The sequence below is a fragment of the Sorex fumeus genome, unplaced genomic scaffold, assembly GCF_029834395.1.
Source record: "Sorex fumeus unplaced genomic scaffold, SorFum_2.1 ptg000006l, whole genome shotgun sequence".
Classification (NCBI taxonomy): Eukaryota; Metazoa; Chordata; class Mammalia; order Eulipotyphla; family Soricidae; genus Sorex; species Sorex fumeus.
Window position 1 is genome coordinate 4,568,042 of NW_026606063.1, and position 14,480 is coordinate 4,582,521.

At 61.5% G+C, this 14,480-nt stretch overlaps 1 protein-coding gene across 1 annotated transcript in view; it reads right to left on the reverse strand.

Annotated features, from left to right (window-relative positions):
* TTC27 (tetratricopeptide repeat domain 27) overlaps window positions 1–14,208 on the reverse strand; it is a 46,676-nt gene extending 32,468 nt beyond the window's left edge. The window contains exons 1-9 of the mRNA XM_056128011.1: window positions 14,103–14,208; window positions 12,158–12,335; window positions 11,353–11,482; window positions 10,212–10,352; window positions 9,100–9,202; window positions 7,123–7,287; window positions 6,609–6,742; window positions 3,758–3,870; window positions 1,996–2,062 (exon numbers count right to left, since the gene is read on the reverse strand). Coding sequence (XP_055983986.1) covers window positions 1,996–2,062; window positions 3,758–3,870; window positions 6,609–6,742; window positions 7,123–7,287; window positions 9,100–9,202; window positions 10,212–10,352; window positions 11,353–11,482; window positions 12,158–12,335; window positions 14,103–14,190 — 1,119 coding nt within the window. The 5' untranslated portion in view covers window positions 14,191–14,208. The remainder of the gene's footprint in view (window positions 1–1,995; window positions 2,063–3,757; window positions 3,871–6,608; window positions 6,743–7,122; window positions 7,288–9,099; window positions 9,203–10,211; window positions 10,353–11,352; window positions 11,483–12,157; window positions 12,336–14,102) is intronic.
* Window positions 14,209–14,480: the final 272 nt, after the last annotated feature.

Below are 14,480 nucleotides of genomic sequence, written 5' to 3' on the forward strand. Positions count from 1 at the left end.
CGCTGATTCTGCGCCTTGATATGCTGACACGCGCTTGTGACCGTGTCACCTGCACTACAGGAATAATTTCCTGGGAAAAGATCAAGGAAAGAGAAACGCACCCAGTCCCGCCTGGCTTCTCTCCTTCCCCCCCTCGGCCGGGCTCCGGGCAGACCCAGGCAGGCTGCCAGGATCACTCACAAAGCAGCGAAACTTCCGCCAATGAAACCGACACCTGAATGAACCGCGCAACAATGAGAGGAAATGGACAGCACAACCGAGTGCCACGCCGGGCGCATCGGGGAGGAAGGGACGCAGGGGAGACGGCTAATTTTAGACGGCACTCGGTGGCGCCCAGGGCCTGCCTCGCAGACGCCGTGTGACTCGGACTCTCCCAGTGCCCTGAAGCGGGCAGCCCGGCGTCCCGGGAACGGCCCGAGGCCACAACCTCCCAAGTGCCAAGTGCTCCTTCAGGACTAGCTTTGCCCCACAGGGCTTAGTCAGGGCCTTTCCTCGAAGCAAGCCACATTCAACGTGGAAATGGCTGGACGCTCTCTCCAACAAGCAACCCCGCCACAGCTGCAGTGAACTAGGATGTCTGTCGGAACTGAGCAACCGGGCCAAGCACCCTTCTTGCATCATGCAGGAAATCGTTTTTTGGGGAGGCAGGGAAGTTTGGGGCCACACCAGCTGGGGGTGGAATCAGGGTCGCCCTTGAGCCAGGCGACACCTTGGCCCCTGTACTGTCACTGGCCTATGCAGGAAATCTTGCCTGGGGGACAGCAAGGGCGTGGGGCTGCTCCCCGCAGTGCTCAGGGCATCATGTGCCTGCAGGGATGAATGTCTGCAAGACAAGCACCACAGCCCGGGACGTTCTCTCTGGCCCTATGCAGAAATCTTTTTTTAAGTAGCTTTTAGTTCTTGAGCCCACACCCGGAGCTCAGGGGACCATATGGGATGCCGGGGACCAAACGTGGGTCAGCCGCGGGCAAGGCCAACGCCCTCCCTCTGCCCCTCTGTGCAGGGTCTTGGCCACAGCCTAACCCCATGCCGGGCCCCACGGGGGGCTCTGTGGCCAGGGGTGACCCCTGGGTGCTGCTCCTCGCTGCCCCCCATGCCAAGGGGACAGGTTGGTGACCAGCGTGGGGCACGTCACTACACCCTCCCAGCGCCCTGAACTCCTGACACCAATGTCCAGCCCCATGAGCTAGGGCGCCCCCAGGCCTCTAAGGACGGCGGCTGCAGCCCTGATCAAGCCCTGAGTGGGGCAGGGCGGATGGGCAGCATGGATGGGCCCTGCCCACCAGGTCAGCAGCGGCGGAAGGGGACCTGACAGCTCTGACCTGAGAAGCAGCCAAGACACAAAACAGTCCAGATGCACCTGGACCGTCCCCGAGCTGAATGCTCACTTGGACATCTTGGCCCGGTGGCCAGACGGCGGCAGGGAGGGGGCGGGGGCCCGCTTGGACCCCCTGGCACGGAACAGCCCCTGCAGGGCGGGATCCCTGAGCAGAGCACGGCGGGGGCCCGGACCCACGCCCCAGTTGCTGTACCATGAGCACTTCCTTGGGCTCGGCCGAGACCCGGCTCTGCTCCTCGCAGAGGCCCTCTGGGCTCTAGAATATTTCAAGCGCCAAGCGCAGTCTTATCAATCCTCTTCTTTTCAGTTTTTTTATTTTTGTGTGTGTGTTTTGGTTTCGGTTTGCCTCTGGGCCACACCTGGCGGTGCTCAGGGCTGACTCCTGGCCCCAAGTTAAAATTCAGAGTGGAGAGACAGGACCGAGGGAAGGAACTGCCCCAATCCCATCCCAAGCACCCCAGGAGTGAGCCCCGAGCCCAGCCGCGCTGGCTGCAGCACCCCAACCCCAAACAACCAAAAACGAAGAGTCTGAACCTGAAGCGAGAAGCACACACCGCCCCCAGGGGGAAAAAGGGCCTGTGACCCCACGTCCTCCCCCCCCCCCCCACGAGGCAAAGGGGCACAGGCCAGAAGCAGAAAGGAGAGGCAGGACTCACAGCCGTGAAAGCCAGAAGCTCCTCCTCCGTCAGCTTGTGCACCGGGTTATTCTTCTGGAAATTTGTGCTTTAACAGACAAAAAAAAAAAAAAAACAAAAAAAAGTCACGCATCAATTCAAAACTACAGGTTTTTTTAAAATTTTTTTTATTTTATTTTTTTGCTTTTTGGGTCACACCTGGCGATGCACAGGGGTTACTCCTGGCTCTACACTCAGGCAGTGCTCAGGGGACCATATGGGATGCTGGGAATCGAACCTGGGCCGGCTGCGTGCAAGGCAAACGCCCTACCCGCTGTGCTATCCCTTCAGCCCCAAAACTACAGGTTTTAAGGAACAAAATACAACGATCTTCGACATGACAGAGGACACGTAAACATCTGAAGGCACACATTTTGCTATTATTGTACAATTTACAACGTATGTGAGCTTCCCAAACTGAAATACAATCTCTTCGTCAGAAACAGGCTCAAGTGTTCAGGGATCAGAGCACCGTGGCCCGAGGTGGCCAGAGGTGGGCGGTCCCGGAGGGGGCTAAAAAGTTGGGGCGTGGAGAAGCCCGTCACCACAGATTCCAGGCTTGGAAAACCCACGCGGGGCACCGGAAACAGAGAATCCCAACCAGGGGCGGGAAAGAGAGCCGAGCAGGCAGGGCGCTCGTTGTCCCCCACGCGGTCAGGCGGGTTCAATCCCTGGCACCCCACATCGATCGTCCCCGAGCCAGGAGTCAGCCCTGAACACAGCCGGGTGTGGCCCCAAAGCACAAACCAACCCCCCAAATGTAAGTGCAGTGCACAAGTGCAGGCACACACGAGTGTTCACAGCGCCCGGCACTTGCAGCTTTGGCTCCAGTTCTGAAATTACTCTGACGAGCTGGAGCGATAGCACAGCGGGGAGGGCGTTTGCCTTGCACACAGCAAACCCGAGTTCGATTCCCGGCATCTCATATGGTCCCCCGAGCACTGTCAGGAGTAATTCCTGAATGCATGAGCCAGGAGTAACCCCTGAGCGTCGCCGGGTGTGACCCAAGAAGCAAAAAAAAAAAAAAAAAAGAAAAAAAAAGAAATTATTCTGAAAGGTTAGAGGGAAGGGACCCGCCAGGATTTCCACTCCACACTAGGGCCCCCCGGGGAACTAAAGGACAGTGCTGCTCTTTGACACGGACGGGTCTTCCCACACAGTCACGGTCGCCTACTTTCTTTTTTTGCATGTTTATATTTTTATGACTTACAGCAGTTTTAAAGGGATGCTGCCAGTCTCATACAAAACAATGTCGCCTATTTTAAATACTTATCACTGAACAAAGAAGACAGCTGAGGGCCTTCCCACTGAGAGAGAGTGAGGGGCTGGAGCGACAGGGCCCGGGGACGACCCCCGCATCCCATATGGCCCCTGAGGCCCACCAGGCGTGATTGCTGAGCACAGAACAGGAGTCAGCCCTGAGCACTGCCGGGGGTGGCCCAAAACACAGCAGAAAAAGCTTTTCAGGGGCTGGAGCAATAGCACGGCGGGGAGGGCGTTTGCCTTGCACGCGGCCGACCCGGGTTTGATCCCCGGCATCCCATATGGTCCCCTGAGCACCGCCAGGGGTAATTCCTGAGTGCAGGGCCAGGAGTAACCCCTGAGCATCGCCGGGTGTGACCCCCCTCCCCCCAAAAAAAGAAAAAAGAAAAAAAGAAAAGAAAAAGGTTTTCAAAGAGGACGAGCAGCCCTGAGGGGCCCAGCCTCCTCCCCGCCCTGCAGAGCACCAGGACCCCGCGCTCACCAGACCCCCAGGACCACGGCCAGCTCCTCGGCGCACAGGTCGGGCGTCCCGCGGTGCTCGCCGTCCGCCAACTTCACGCTGTCCAGCACCGTGTCATCGTCCAGCTGCAGGTCCTGCGCGGCACGGGGAGGGTGGACGGGAACAGCGCCCCATCAGTCTCTGCTGCGGCCCGCGGCTCACCCTGCTCCCACCCCCCGCACCTGCCACAGGTGATTCCTGAGCACAGAGCCAGGAGTCAGCCCTGAGCACTGTCAGGTGTGGCCCCAAGGGGGGGTGATTTTCTCTACTGTATGAGAGATTTCAAAAACACCCACTGGAGAACTGGGACTTCTGGGGCCGGAGGGATGGGACAGTGGGTGAGGCGGGGCTGGCCAGGTTCGATCCCAGCATCCCCTCGGGCCCCCGAGCCCCACCCGGAGCGAGGCCTGAGCGCGGAGCCTCCCTGAGTAGCCCCCAAACAAACGGCAACAAACAGAGGGGATTCTTGAGGTCAGAGTGACAGGACTGTGGACCGGGCACTTGCCCTGCATGGGCCGAGTTGGGTTCCATCCCAGGACCCCCAGGACCCTGTGTGGTCCCCCGAGCCCCGCCGGGAGTGACCCCTGAACAGAGGCAGGAGGGAGCCCTGAGCACCGCCATGTGTGGCCCAAACAAAAACAAGCAGTCGAGAAGAATGCTGAGTCCGGGGGGGGGGCGGGGGGCAGAGAGGGGCTGGGGCAGGGGAGTGGCCCCCAAACAAGAAGAAGAAGCCTGAACCCACTCGCTCTAGGACGGCGCCGAGGAAAGGGCCGCAGCTGACACAAGAGCGTTCCCAGGGGAGCAAGGGGGTTCCCCCCCCCCAGCACTGACGCCCTCAGGGAACGGGCCGGCCGTCCCCTGCGGCTCGAGTCCGCTTTCTGCACAACCCTGGCAATAGCAAACCCGAGCACTTAACCAAGAGCATCGAAAACATGTTTACAGACGCAAGAATCACAGTCCGAGCAGCGAGATGCAGAAGAGCCCCAGCTGAGCACTGTCCCCCGAGCCCCCGACCAGAAGTGGCCCTGTACCTCACGGCTCACTAGAGCGATGCCCAGTGCTCAGCCACACGCAGCAGTGACCCGAGGGCACCCGAGGGGGCTGAGGGGCCGGCAGCACTCCGGGGCGCAGGCCCCAGGCCGATCCAGCACCGAGCCCCAGCACCCTCCCAAAGGCGCCTGGGTGACAGCAGAGCCGGCAGGGCGGGTAGGGGCGCGGGGGACGAGGCCACTTGTGCGGGCCCCGGGTTCCAGCCCCAGCAGAAGCCAAAGCAGAGGCCGCCCCGAGCTTTGGAATTCTAGAAAATGCTGCTGGAATGCAGAGCAGATGAGGGTCAGGGCCGGGGAACAGCAGCTGGGATCTGTCTGCGCTGGATCCCAAAACCGCGGGGTCTCGTGGGCACACGGAGAGCCACTGTGGGAAGTCGTGGCCCCCGGGGTGCTTCTGCCCCCCCCAGACCTCAGGCAGCCCCTGGAAATAATGAACAAACACGCGCTTTTTTTTTTCTTTTTGGGTCAAACCCAGCAATGCTCAGGGGTTCCTCCTGGCTTTGCACTCAGAATTACTCCTGGCGGTGCTTGGGGGACCCTGTGGGATGCTGGGAATCGAACCCGTTTGCGCGCAAGGCAACCGCCCTCCTGCTACTGCTCCAGCAACAACACACGCTTTTTATTCGCTGCAAGTCTGTCCTCAACAGCAGGAAATTTGGGGCAGGGCGCTTGCCTTATACCAGCCAGCCTGGGCTGGAGCCCGGCACCCCACGACTGACCCCTGAGTGCAGAGTCCCGGGGGGGGGGGGGGGGGCAAAGCACTTTCTAGAAGATTTCCCGAAAGAACAATAAAAGCACAGGAAAAAAGCATAGAAGCCTCAAAGCCCTGGCGTGGTCCGGCCAGAGCGTGCTCCGCTCCCGGAGAAACCGCAGCCCCACGCCCCACACCCAGGGGTGCTGCAGAGGGGCCCCAACTCCCAGCCCACCCCACACCCTTCTCCAGCAGGACCGGCAGCTGCACAGTGCCCCCTGGTGGCCACGCATCTTCGGAAAACCGGCAAACCCCAAAAGCATCCCTGGGGTCAACATCCCTGGACAGGGGCCGGGTGCAGCCCACAATGCGCCCAGTCTCGGAGGTGAGGTGCACCTTGGGCCTAGACTCTTGGGACCACCGCGCAGTTCTAGAACCTTTAAAACTCCCGATTGCCAACAGCCAACCGCACTGACGCTGGCCTGGGCTCAGATGCTTCAAACAAACGTGACCCAGGAAAAATCTCGCTGAGACTAGCTTCACGATGAAGCTGAGACTAGCTCCCATCCCAAGCACTTCTTCGGGGGCGGGGTGGGCGGGAGGGGGCCAGCCCGCGATGCTCAGGGCTCATTCCCGCTTCAAAGCCCTCGTCCTGTGTCTGGCTCTGGTTTGGAGCCTGCGACGGCTCCTTTTGTTTCTCCTGAGGATCCCCCTGTGCTGCTCAGGGGACCGTGGGCAGAGCCGTGGGCTGTGCCCGGGTCAGCCACGGGCAGCCCTGATGCCCTGGATCAGTTGCCAGGCTCTCACCCTCCTGGATGGCCAGGACAGCACAAGAGCCCAAGCGCCTGGCCCTGCCCGAGGCTCCCCCACAGGCCAGCGCTGGCCACAGAAACCTGATCTGTCAGACACACGCAAGGGCGCGAGAGAACATCAACTGTCATCCAGATCTTCCAAGCGCTCGCCCGGCTCTTTCCGGAACCAGCAGAGTGGGCCCCCAGAGTCAGAGCTCGGGGTTCACTCCCGGCACCGCAGGAGAAGCCCCAAAGCCCAAGTCAAAGCACCCAGCAATGAGCAGTGCACGCCATCCCGGTACCTTGGTTAAGTGCTCCCGCGGAGTCGGGGCGGGGCTGAACTCTTGTTCTTCGAGGGCGGCCCCCTCCCGCCGGACGTCCAGAACAAGCTGCGCCACGTAATTCTCCTGGAACCGCGTCCTTTTCCCCAAAGCGCCTGCGGGAAACGTAAAATGTCGTCACCGGTTTCTCGGTCAAACCAACTGCCCGCTCGAGAACATTCTTGATATGCGCCGGGTGCTGACTGTCCCCTGAGCCCCATCAGGCGCGATCCCGAGTCCAGAGCCCAGAGTGGGTCCTGAGCACGGCCCGGCTGGCCCACGGAACAAGCCCAACGCCCGCCCGAGATACAGAGCGGGTCCAAGGCGAGTTCACGCAACCGTGTCTGCCGAGCGCCGCCAAGAGGCGTGTCCAGGGAGAAAGAACATTTATCATTTCACGCGGGTCCTAAACCTGAAAGAATTCAGTAACATCTTCTTTACAACGCCGAGACCGAGACACGGAGAATCAAATCCCCGCCCCCCACCCCACCCTCACCCGTCAGGTCGATGCGCAGCTTGCTGATGCCCTGGGCGATGTCCAGCTGCTCTTTGGCCTTCTTGTACTCGTAGTAACACAGAAGCGTGTGGGCACACTCCAGGTGGAACTGCACGGCCAGGCAGCGGCCGCCGGCGCCCTCAAACAGATGCTCCAGTTTCCTCACTGCCAAACAAAGGGTGACCCGGACTTGGGGGCCAGGAGTCTCCGACGGGCAGGGCCCTCGCCACACAGGCCGCTAGCCGGGCCCACTCCCTGGCACCCCACCGGGCCCCCGAGCCCCGCCAAGAGTAATCTGGGTGAGTGGTGTCGTCCCCTTCACACCCCGGAACAGAACCTTCTGGTCCCTGAGCGAGTCCCAACCACACCACAAAGCTCAGCTCTCCCTGATGGTCACGATGGTCACACCTGACTGTCCCAAGCACAAAGTCGGGGCGGGCCGCGCCCATCACTCCCGGCCACCCACTCCTGCAGGGGCCCATTGGGGGTATCAGTCCCCATCACCTGGACCCCAGCGCGTGCCGGCAGCCCGGTACCCAGGGCCTGTGGGCAGGAAGACGGGTCTCCCCCTCCGGGCCCGCCCCAACCCCGTCCTCTCCCGGGGCCGAGCTGTGGCCGGGTGGGCTGGACAGCACAGCGGGGAGGGCGCCTGCCTTGTACGGGGCTGACCTGGGTTTGAGCCCTGAGCCCAGAGCACTGCAGACTGTGGACCCCAGACAAGAAAACCCCAAGAGCAACTGCACAGAGAACTCCTTCTGTTTAAGCCAACCGTTTGCTCCTAGATCAGGAAAAAAAATTTTTTTTTTTTGGGTCACACCCGGCAATGCGCAGGGGTTACTCCTGGCTCACGCACTCAGGAATGACTCCTGGCGGTGCTCGGGAGACCATATGGGATGCTGGGAATCGAACCCGGGTCGGCCGCGTGCAAGGCAAACGCCCTCCCCGCTGTGCTATTGCTCCAGCCCCCAGGCAAAAATATTTTTAATGTATCAAGTCAGAATCCGTTCTCTACGGACAAAATCCGATGGGATGAATCCCACCCCCCATCCACACGGCACCTGAGTCTCCGAGAGTAACAGGGCTGAGGAGACAGCTCAGAGCGGGGGCCGCGAGGGCAGGGCCCGGTGTCGCCCGGCGCCCACAGTGCCCCTGGGTCCCCGCGCCAGCAATCCAAACCCAACGGCACTGCGTGGGCCGGCCCCGGCTCAGTCCCAGCACCACGTGTGGCCCCTGAGCCCACCAGGAGCGACCCCCAAGTGCAGAGTTGGAAGCGAGCCCGGATGTGGCCCAGAAGCCAAGTCAAAGCTAAAGCAACGAAGACCCTGAGAACTATTCCAGCTCAGGGGCAGGAACACGGCGAGGACGGTGGCGGGACGCGGTCAGCGGGCACGGGGACGGGCGCTGAGAGGAGGGGCCGGGCCCCACACGGAACCCCAGTAGCAAGAGGCTGGAAGCCACGGTGCCAACGAGTGCCTCAAAAAAAACACGCCTTTCATGGCGCGACAGCACAGCGGGTAGAGCGCCCCCCTTGCACGCGGCCGACCTGGGTTCGATCCCCGGCATCCCTTAGGGCCCCGAGCACCAGCAGGAGTGATCCCTTAGCGCGGTGAGGAGGACCGATATGCGCGGCCTTGGGCTCGTCCCTAACTCCTCTCTGAAGTGTCCAGAACCTTCCCTCCCTGTAAGCAAGCGCTGCAGACGGATAGGCTTTGAAAAAAGGCCACTCTGGGGCCCCGAGGGGTTGAAGATTTCCCATCAGGAGGAGAAGGAAAGGGTCTTCTTTGTCTCGGAGTGGAGAGACAGGACCGTGTGTGTGTGGGGTGGGGTGAGGGGGGCCGGTGGGCCTCAAACCACAAGTGGGGGGCCAGAGACAGGACACTGGGAAGGCCTGTCGTGGACCCAACCCCAGCTCCATCCCCAGCACCACACGGTGCACGAGGCGGGGTCCCCGCCCCGGCCCCAGCTGACGCTACCCACCTTGCTCGATGCAGTCCTCGGCCAGGGCACGGAGCCGCGGGGAGCGCTCGTCCAGCAGCTGCTGGTGGATGCCCACATACCGCAGTGCCCACCAGGGCAGGGTCTGGGGAAAGAGGCCATGGGTGAGAGGCCTCCAAGGGACACAGGCTGCGGCCCCACCCCCGCTCAGCCGACTCCAGCACGGAGACTCATTGACTCTTTGATCTCACACGGACCGGCATGTCCAAGCCGTGCCCGCGCCCTGTGACACTGGTAGTGTGGGCACGTGCAGGGCTACCCTGGCCAGTGACGCTGCCGGGAACCCGGGGCCTGGCGCTGGCCAAGCCTCCCAGCCTTTCCACTCTTCCTGCGTCGGGATCCGGGGTGACTCCAGGCTGCAGTGCTCAGGGTCTCACCCAGCACCCAGCAGTGCTCCGTCTCCTGGTCACAGCAGTGCCGGGACCCCAGGGCTGCACCGTGAGGTGCTGGGAACTGAACCAAGGCGGCTGCTTGCGACCCCTGAGGGGCCGGAGCAACAGCACAGCAGGGAGGACGTTTGCCTTGCACGCGGCCAACCTGGGTTCGATTCCCAGCTTCCCTTAGGGTCCCCCGAGCACCGCCAGGAGTCATTCCTGAGTGCAGAGCCCGGAGTCAGCCCCGAGCATCACCGGGTGGGACCCCGCCCCCACCCCCCACAAAAAGGCCGGTGCCCTAATCCCTGACCCATCTCTTGGCCCCAAGACCAGGTCTTCAAACTGTTAACAGGGCCGGAGCGATAAGCACAGTGGGCGGGACTCTCGCCATGCACGCAGCCAACCCGGGCCCAGTCCCCGACACCCCACAAGGTGCCCAGGCACTGCCAGGAGCAATTCCTGAGTGCAGGGCCAGGAGCAACCCCTGAGCTTTGCCTGTGGGTGCGGCTAAATGCCCGCAGGTGGGGCTAGGTACCGGTGGGCGTAGCAGGGATGTGGGTGGGTGTAGACGGGGGTGCCTGCAGGTGTGGAGGTGGGAGCCAGCGAGTGTAGCAGGGGGTGTCAGTGGGTGTAGCGGGGTGCTGGCGGGAGCGAGTTCCGGGCCGCACTGCTCCCTGCAGCTGCGCTCACTGCGGCGCTGCCCGGGGGTCCCGCTCCTACCTGGATGCTGGAGAGTTTGGGCCCCAGGCACACCAGGATGACACGGGCCAGCAGCAGCAGGACGGGTGTCGCCGTGAGGCTGTAGACAGCCTCTCCATCCAGAACGAGCGTACGCAGAACAGCCGTGTCCAGGCCCCTGACCTGAGGGCCGAGAGGGGCGTCAGAGCCGGCCCGGCACCCAGGCTGGAGGAAACACCCTGCCCAGGGACCCCAAGGACCTCGGGACACTGGGAGTGCCCCACCACACACACACACCACACCCCCAAACACACACACACACACACACACATACACACACAGACACACAAGCACACGCACACCAAACAGTTCACAGAATATGAATCTTTATGGACTGGGATGATACATTTTCCCTTTAATCTTGCTTTAATCCAAACACAGTAACAACAAAGTCTCCAATGGAGACATTACTGGGCCCGCTCGAGCAAATCGACGATCAACGGGAGGGCCTTTACCTTTACCTTGCTTTAATCACACCCCCCAAACACACACCCCCCCCCCAAATATACACATACCCCAAACACAACACCAAATACACACCCCCAACACACACTCCCAAATACACACCCCCCCAAACACACACACACCCAAAAGCACCCCCCCAAATACACACCCAAACACATACACACATCCCAAACATACACTCAAACACACACACCCCAAACAGTTCACAGAATGTCAATCTTTACAGACTGGGATGATACGTTTTCCCTTTAATCTTGCTCTGAAGTCAAACAGCTCATCTATATACCCTGGACAAAGGAGAACGTTCTAGATGCGCTGGGAACATGCCAATTCTGGTGGTCACCCCCCCGCTTCTACTACAGGGGAACAGGTGACTCGGGAAAATGCTGGGGCCGGGCCGGAGCACAGCCCAGCAGCTGGGGTGCCTGCCTCGCACACGGCTGACCCGGCCTCGGTCTCCCCCCCCCCCCCACACACACACGAGTGTCCCCCAAGCACTGCCAGGGGCATGGACCTGCTGGACTTCGGCTCTGGCCTCCCGCCAAGGTCAACCTTCAAGGGCTCCGGGTGGGCACTCAAGTCCTGCTTCTGTCCCCGACAAGGGCCCCCGGAGGAGCGGTCAGGCCCATCCCGCCCCGCCCCGCCGAGCCGACCCTACCTCACTGCCTTGTGGACACAGAGCGGCCGGAAGGAAGTCCTGCGGGCGCAAAGCGACAGGGGGCCCCGTCCAGTTGCTCTGAACGAAGAGCTGAAGACTGCTCACGCCAAGGAGGAAGACCAGCTGCTGCCTGCACAGGGGGGCAGAAATGGAGAGCACAGCGGGGAGGGCGTTCGCCTTGCACGTGGCCGGCCCAGGTTCCATCCCCGGCATCCCAGATGGTCCCCCGCCAGGAGTCATTCTGGGCACAGAGCCAGGCGTGACCCCTGAGCATCGCCAGGCGTGATCCCCAAACAACAACAATAAAAAAGTAACACAAGGGAAGGAGAGGCAGTACAGCGGGTAAGATGGCTGGCTTGAAGCAGGCGATCTGGGTTCAATCCCTGGCACCACATAAAGTCGCCCAATCTCTGCGTGGAGTAAGCCCTGAGGAAGCCAGGTGTGGCCCCAAACTCAAAAACAAAAGAAAAGGAAGTCTTACCTGTGGCTAAAGCCTATCAGACCTAAGCATCTGGAAGTTCAGGTCAGGATGAGCACTTTCCACCCAATCAGATGTCAGTGTCCCTGAAACACACACCCTACACCACTCTGCTTGTTCATCCCAACAGGATTGTGCCTGGGGGCCAAACACGTCTACTCGGTCTTTCTGCTTCCTCGAGAATCCTGACTCCATAGACTACACGGAAAATCTCATTCTTCTCCGACCCGTGGAACAATGCCTTCCCCGGACAAAGCACCTTAAACGGATTCAGTGTCCCCATAAGGCAGTCAGTTACTTGGCGGAAATTTCAGATAAAAGCCCTACCTTGTAATTTTGTCGAAATCTGTGGAGCTATCCAGAAACGTTGCTATCTGCTTCTCGAGGTAGCTGCCAATCTCTCCTTCGGTCGCCGTGGCTGAATTCAGGATGCCCTGAGCCACGGGATGCGAGAAGACGGCCTCATACTTCCCTTCGAGCAGCAGGTGCAGGAAAGAGCCACTCTCTGGAAAAGGAGAATAAGGCCCAAGCCTAAGGCCTCGCCTCGCGTGAGCTGCGGCCGGCCCTGGTTTGACTCCGGAAATGTTTAGGCTCCCCCGAGCACTGCCAGGTACGTGAAGACCAAAAGTACACGTGGCCCCAAACCCAAGACAGGAACAAATCCAAGAATTCAAGTCATCCTTTTAGGAAGCAATTTTTTTCATCATCCTCAGTGATGCTCAGGCGTAACTCTCGGCTCTGCTTTCGGGAATGACTCCTGGCAGTGCTCTGGGGATGAGACGGGATGCCGGCGATCAAACCTGGGTCAGCCAGGTGCCAGGATGCCCTCCCTCCTGCACTACGGCTCTGGCCCTAAAGCAACTTTTCACGCTACGGCTCTGGCCCTAAAGCAACTTTTCACGCTAGCAGGTAAATCGAATGTCAGTAAGGAAAGTGCATCCTGAGAATGCCACCATACAGTATCCCAAAGCTCGGGGCAAAGTCCCATCATTCTCTCAAATATTTTGGAAGAGCAACATGACGGACCTGAGACTGTGGGCAATATTCCTCAGTAGCCTACCACCCTTGTGATGGGGACGGAGAGTCCGACTGACCACAGCCGTTTCCTCAGCTCCTGTGAGGTCTGCCCCACTCCCCCGACGAAAGGCAGCCTGACTCACTGTCCCCTAAGAGCCTCTGCACTTTGACCCTTGTGATTTCTTTGCTGCCCAGCTGTTTTCTGCAGGCCGGGCTGACCCCTAACCAAAACTCAGCTTCAGCCTCCTTTCTTCCGTGAAACTTCTCCAAACCTCCTCTCCTGCACCTGGACAGTTCCTAAACGACGCCGGCTCTTCATCCAGCCTAGACCCACGGCCAGAGGCGTCCGAGTCCCACTAGCGGAGACTCCTCTGAACTCTCCATCACGGGTGGCAAGCATCCCGTCTCTGCTGCCCCGCTCTCTCCTCTGCTTGCCAACTGTGCGCCTTCACCTTATGACTGGGCCCACTAATGCCCCGATGTCTCCATCCGTCAAAGAGGACTGAGGGGCTGGAGCGATAGCACAGCGGGGAGGGCGTTTGCCTTGCACGGGGCCGACCCGGGTTCGATTCCCAGCATCCCATAGGGTCCCCCCAAGCACCGCCAGGGGTGATTCCTGAGTGCAGAGCCAGGAGTTAACCCCTGTGCATCGCTGGGTGTGACCCAAAAAGCAAAAATATATAAATAAGTAAGTAAATTAATAATAATAAAAAAAAAAAGGATAGCTCCTACGAGGCTGGCAGGCAGGCACTGTGGGCATCCACTGTCGGCCCAAGTTTGATCGCTGCGGCTCCTGGAACAGCCACAGGGCACTCACTGAGCAAGACCAGGGAAAAGTCTCGGAACCGCCGGGTGTGGCCCCAAAACCAACCCAGGAACCCCCGGATGTGCGCCCCCTCCCCCACCAAACCCGAAAATACGGATCTGAAGCGCCTAGGAAAGCAACAGACGGGCTGGAGAACAGCTGGACAGCGAAGGTGCTGGCAGGGCCGGACCCCCGCCCCCAGGAGGGTGCCAGCCAGGGGCAGGGCCAGGAGCAGGCCCGGCCCGGAGGGGTGGGCGCGCGGGGGGCGGCGCCGTCGCTGCATTTCCCCGCCCCCCCCGCGGGCCGGGGGCACGGCCAAGGGGGGCAACGGCCCGACGGGACGCGGCCCCCGAGCAGGGACAGCAACGACCCGCCGCGGAGGCTGAGCCCAGCAGCCGCCGTCCCCCCGCGCCCCCCGGGCCTGAGCCCTCGCGGGGGCCCCGCGCTCACCCGAGTCCGCGACCCCGTCCTGCTTCCAGCGCTGCCGCTCGGCCCCCGTGGGGAAGCCCCTCAGGACGGCCGCCTCGGGGCCCCACATGGCCCCGGACCCGGCGGCGGCGGGAGCGGGCGGCTCTCCCGAGGGCCCACCGAGGCCGGAGTGGACGCAGGACGCTCGGGGCGGCTACGCCCCCACGTGCGGAGACCGGGGCCAGGGCGCGGCCATGACGGCTGCGCGAGGCACCCTGGGAAAAAGCCCACCCGCGCGGCTTCCGCCCCGGGGGCCAATCAGCGCGCTCGGTGCCGCGCAGGCCCGCGGGGGACGCCCCGCCCGGCGCGGGGATTGGGCGGGGCGGCCGCTGGCCCCGCCCCCGGGGCGGGCCCACGAGG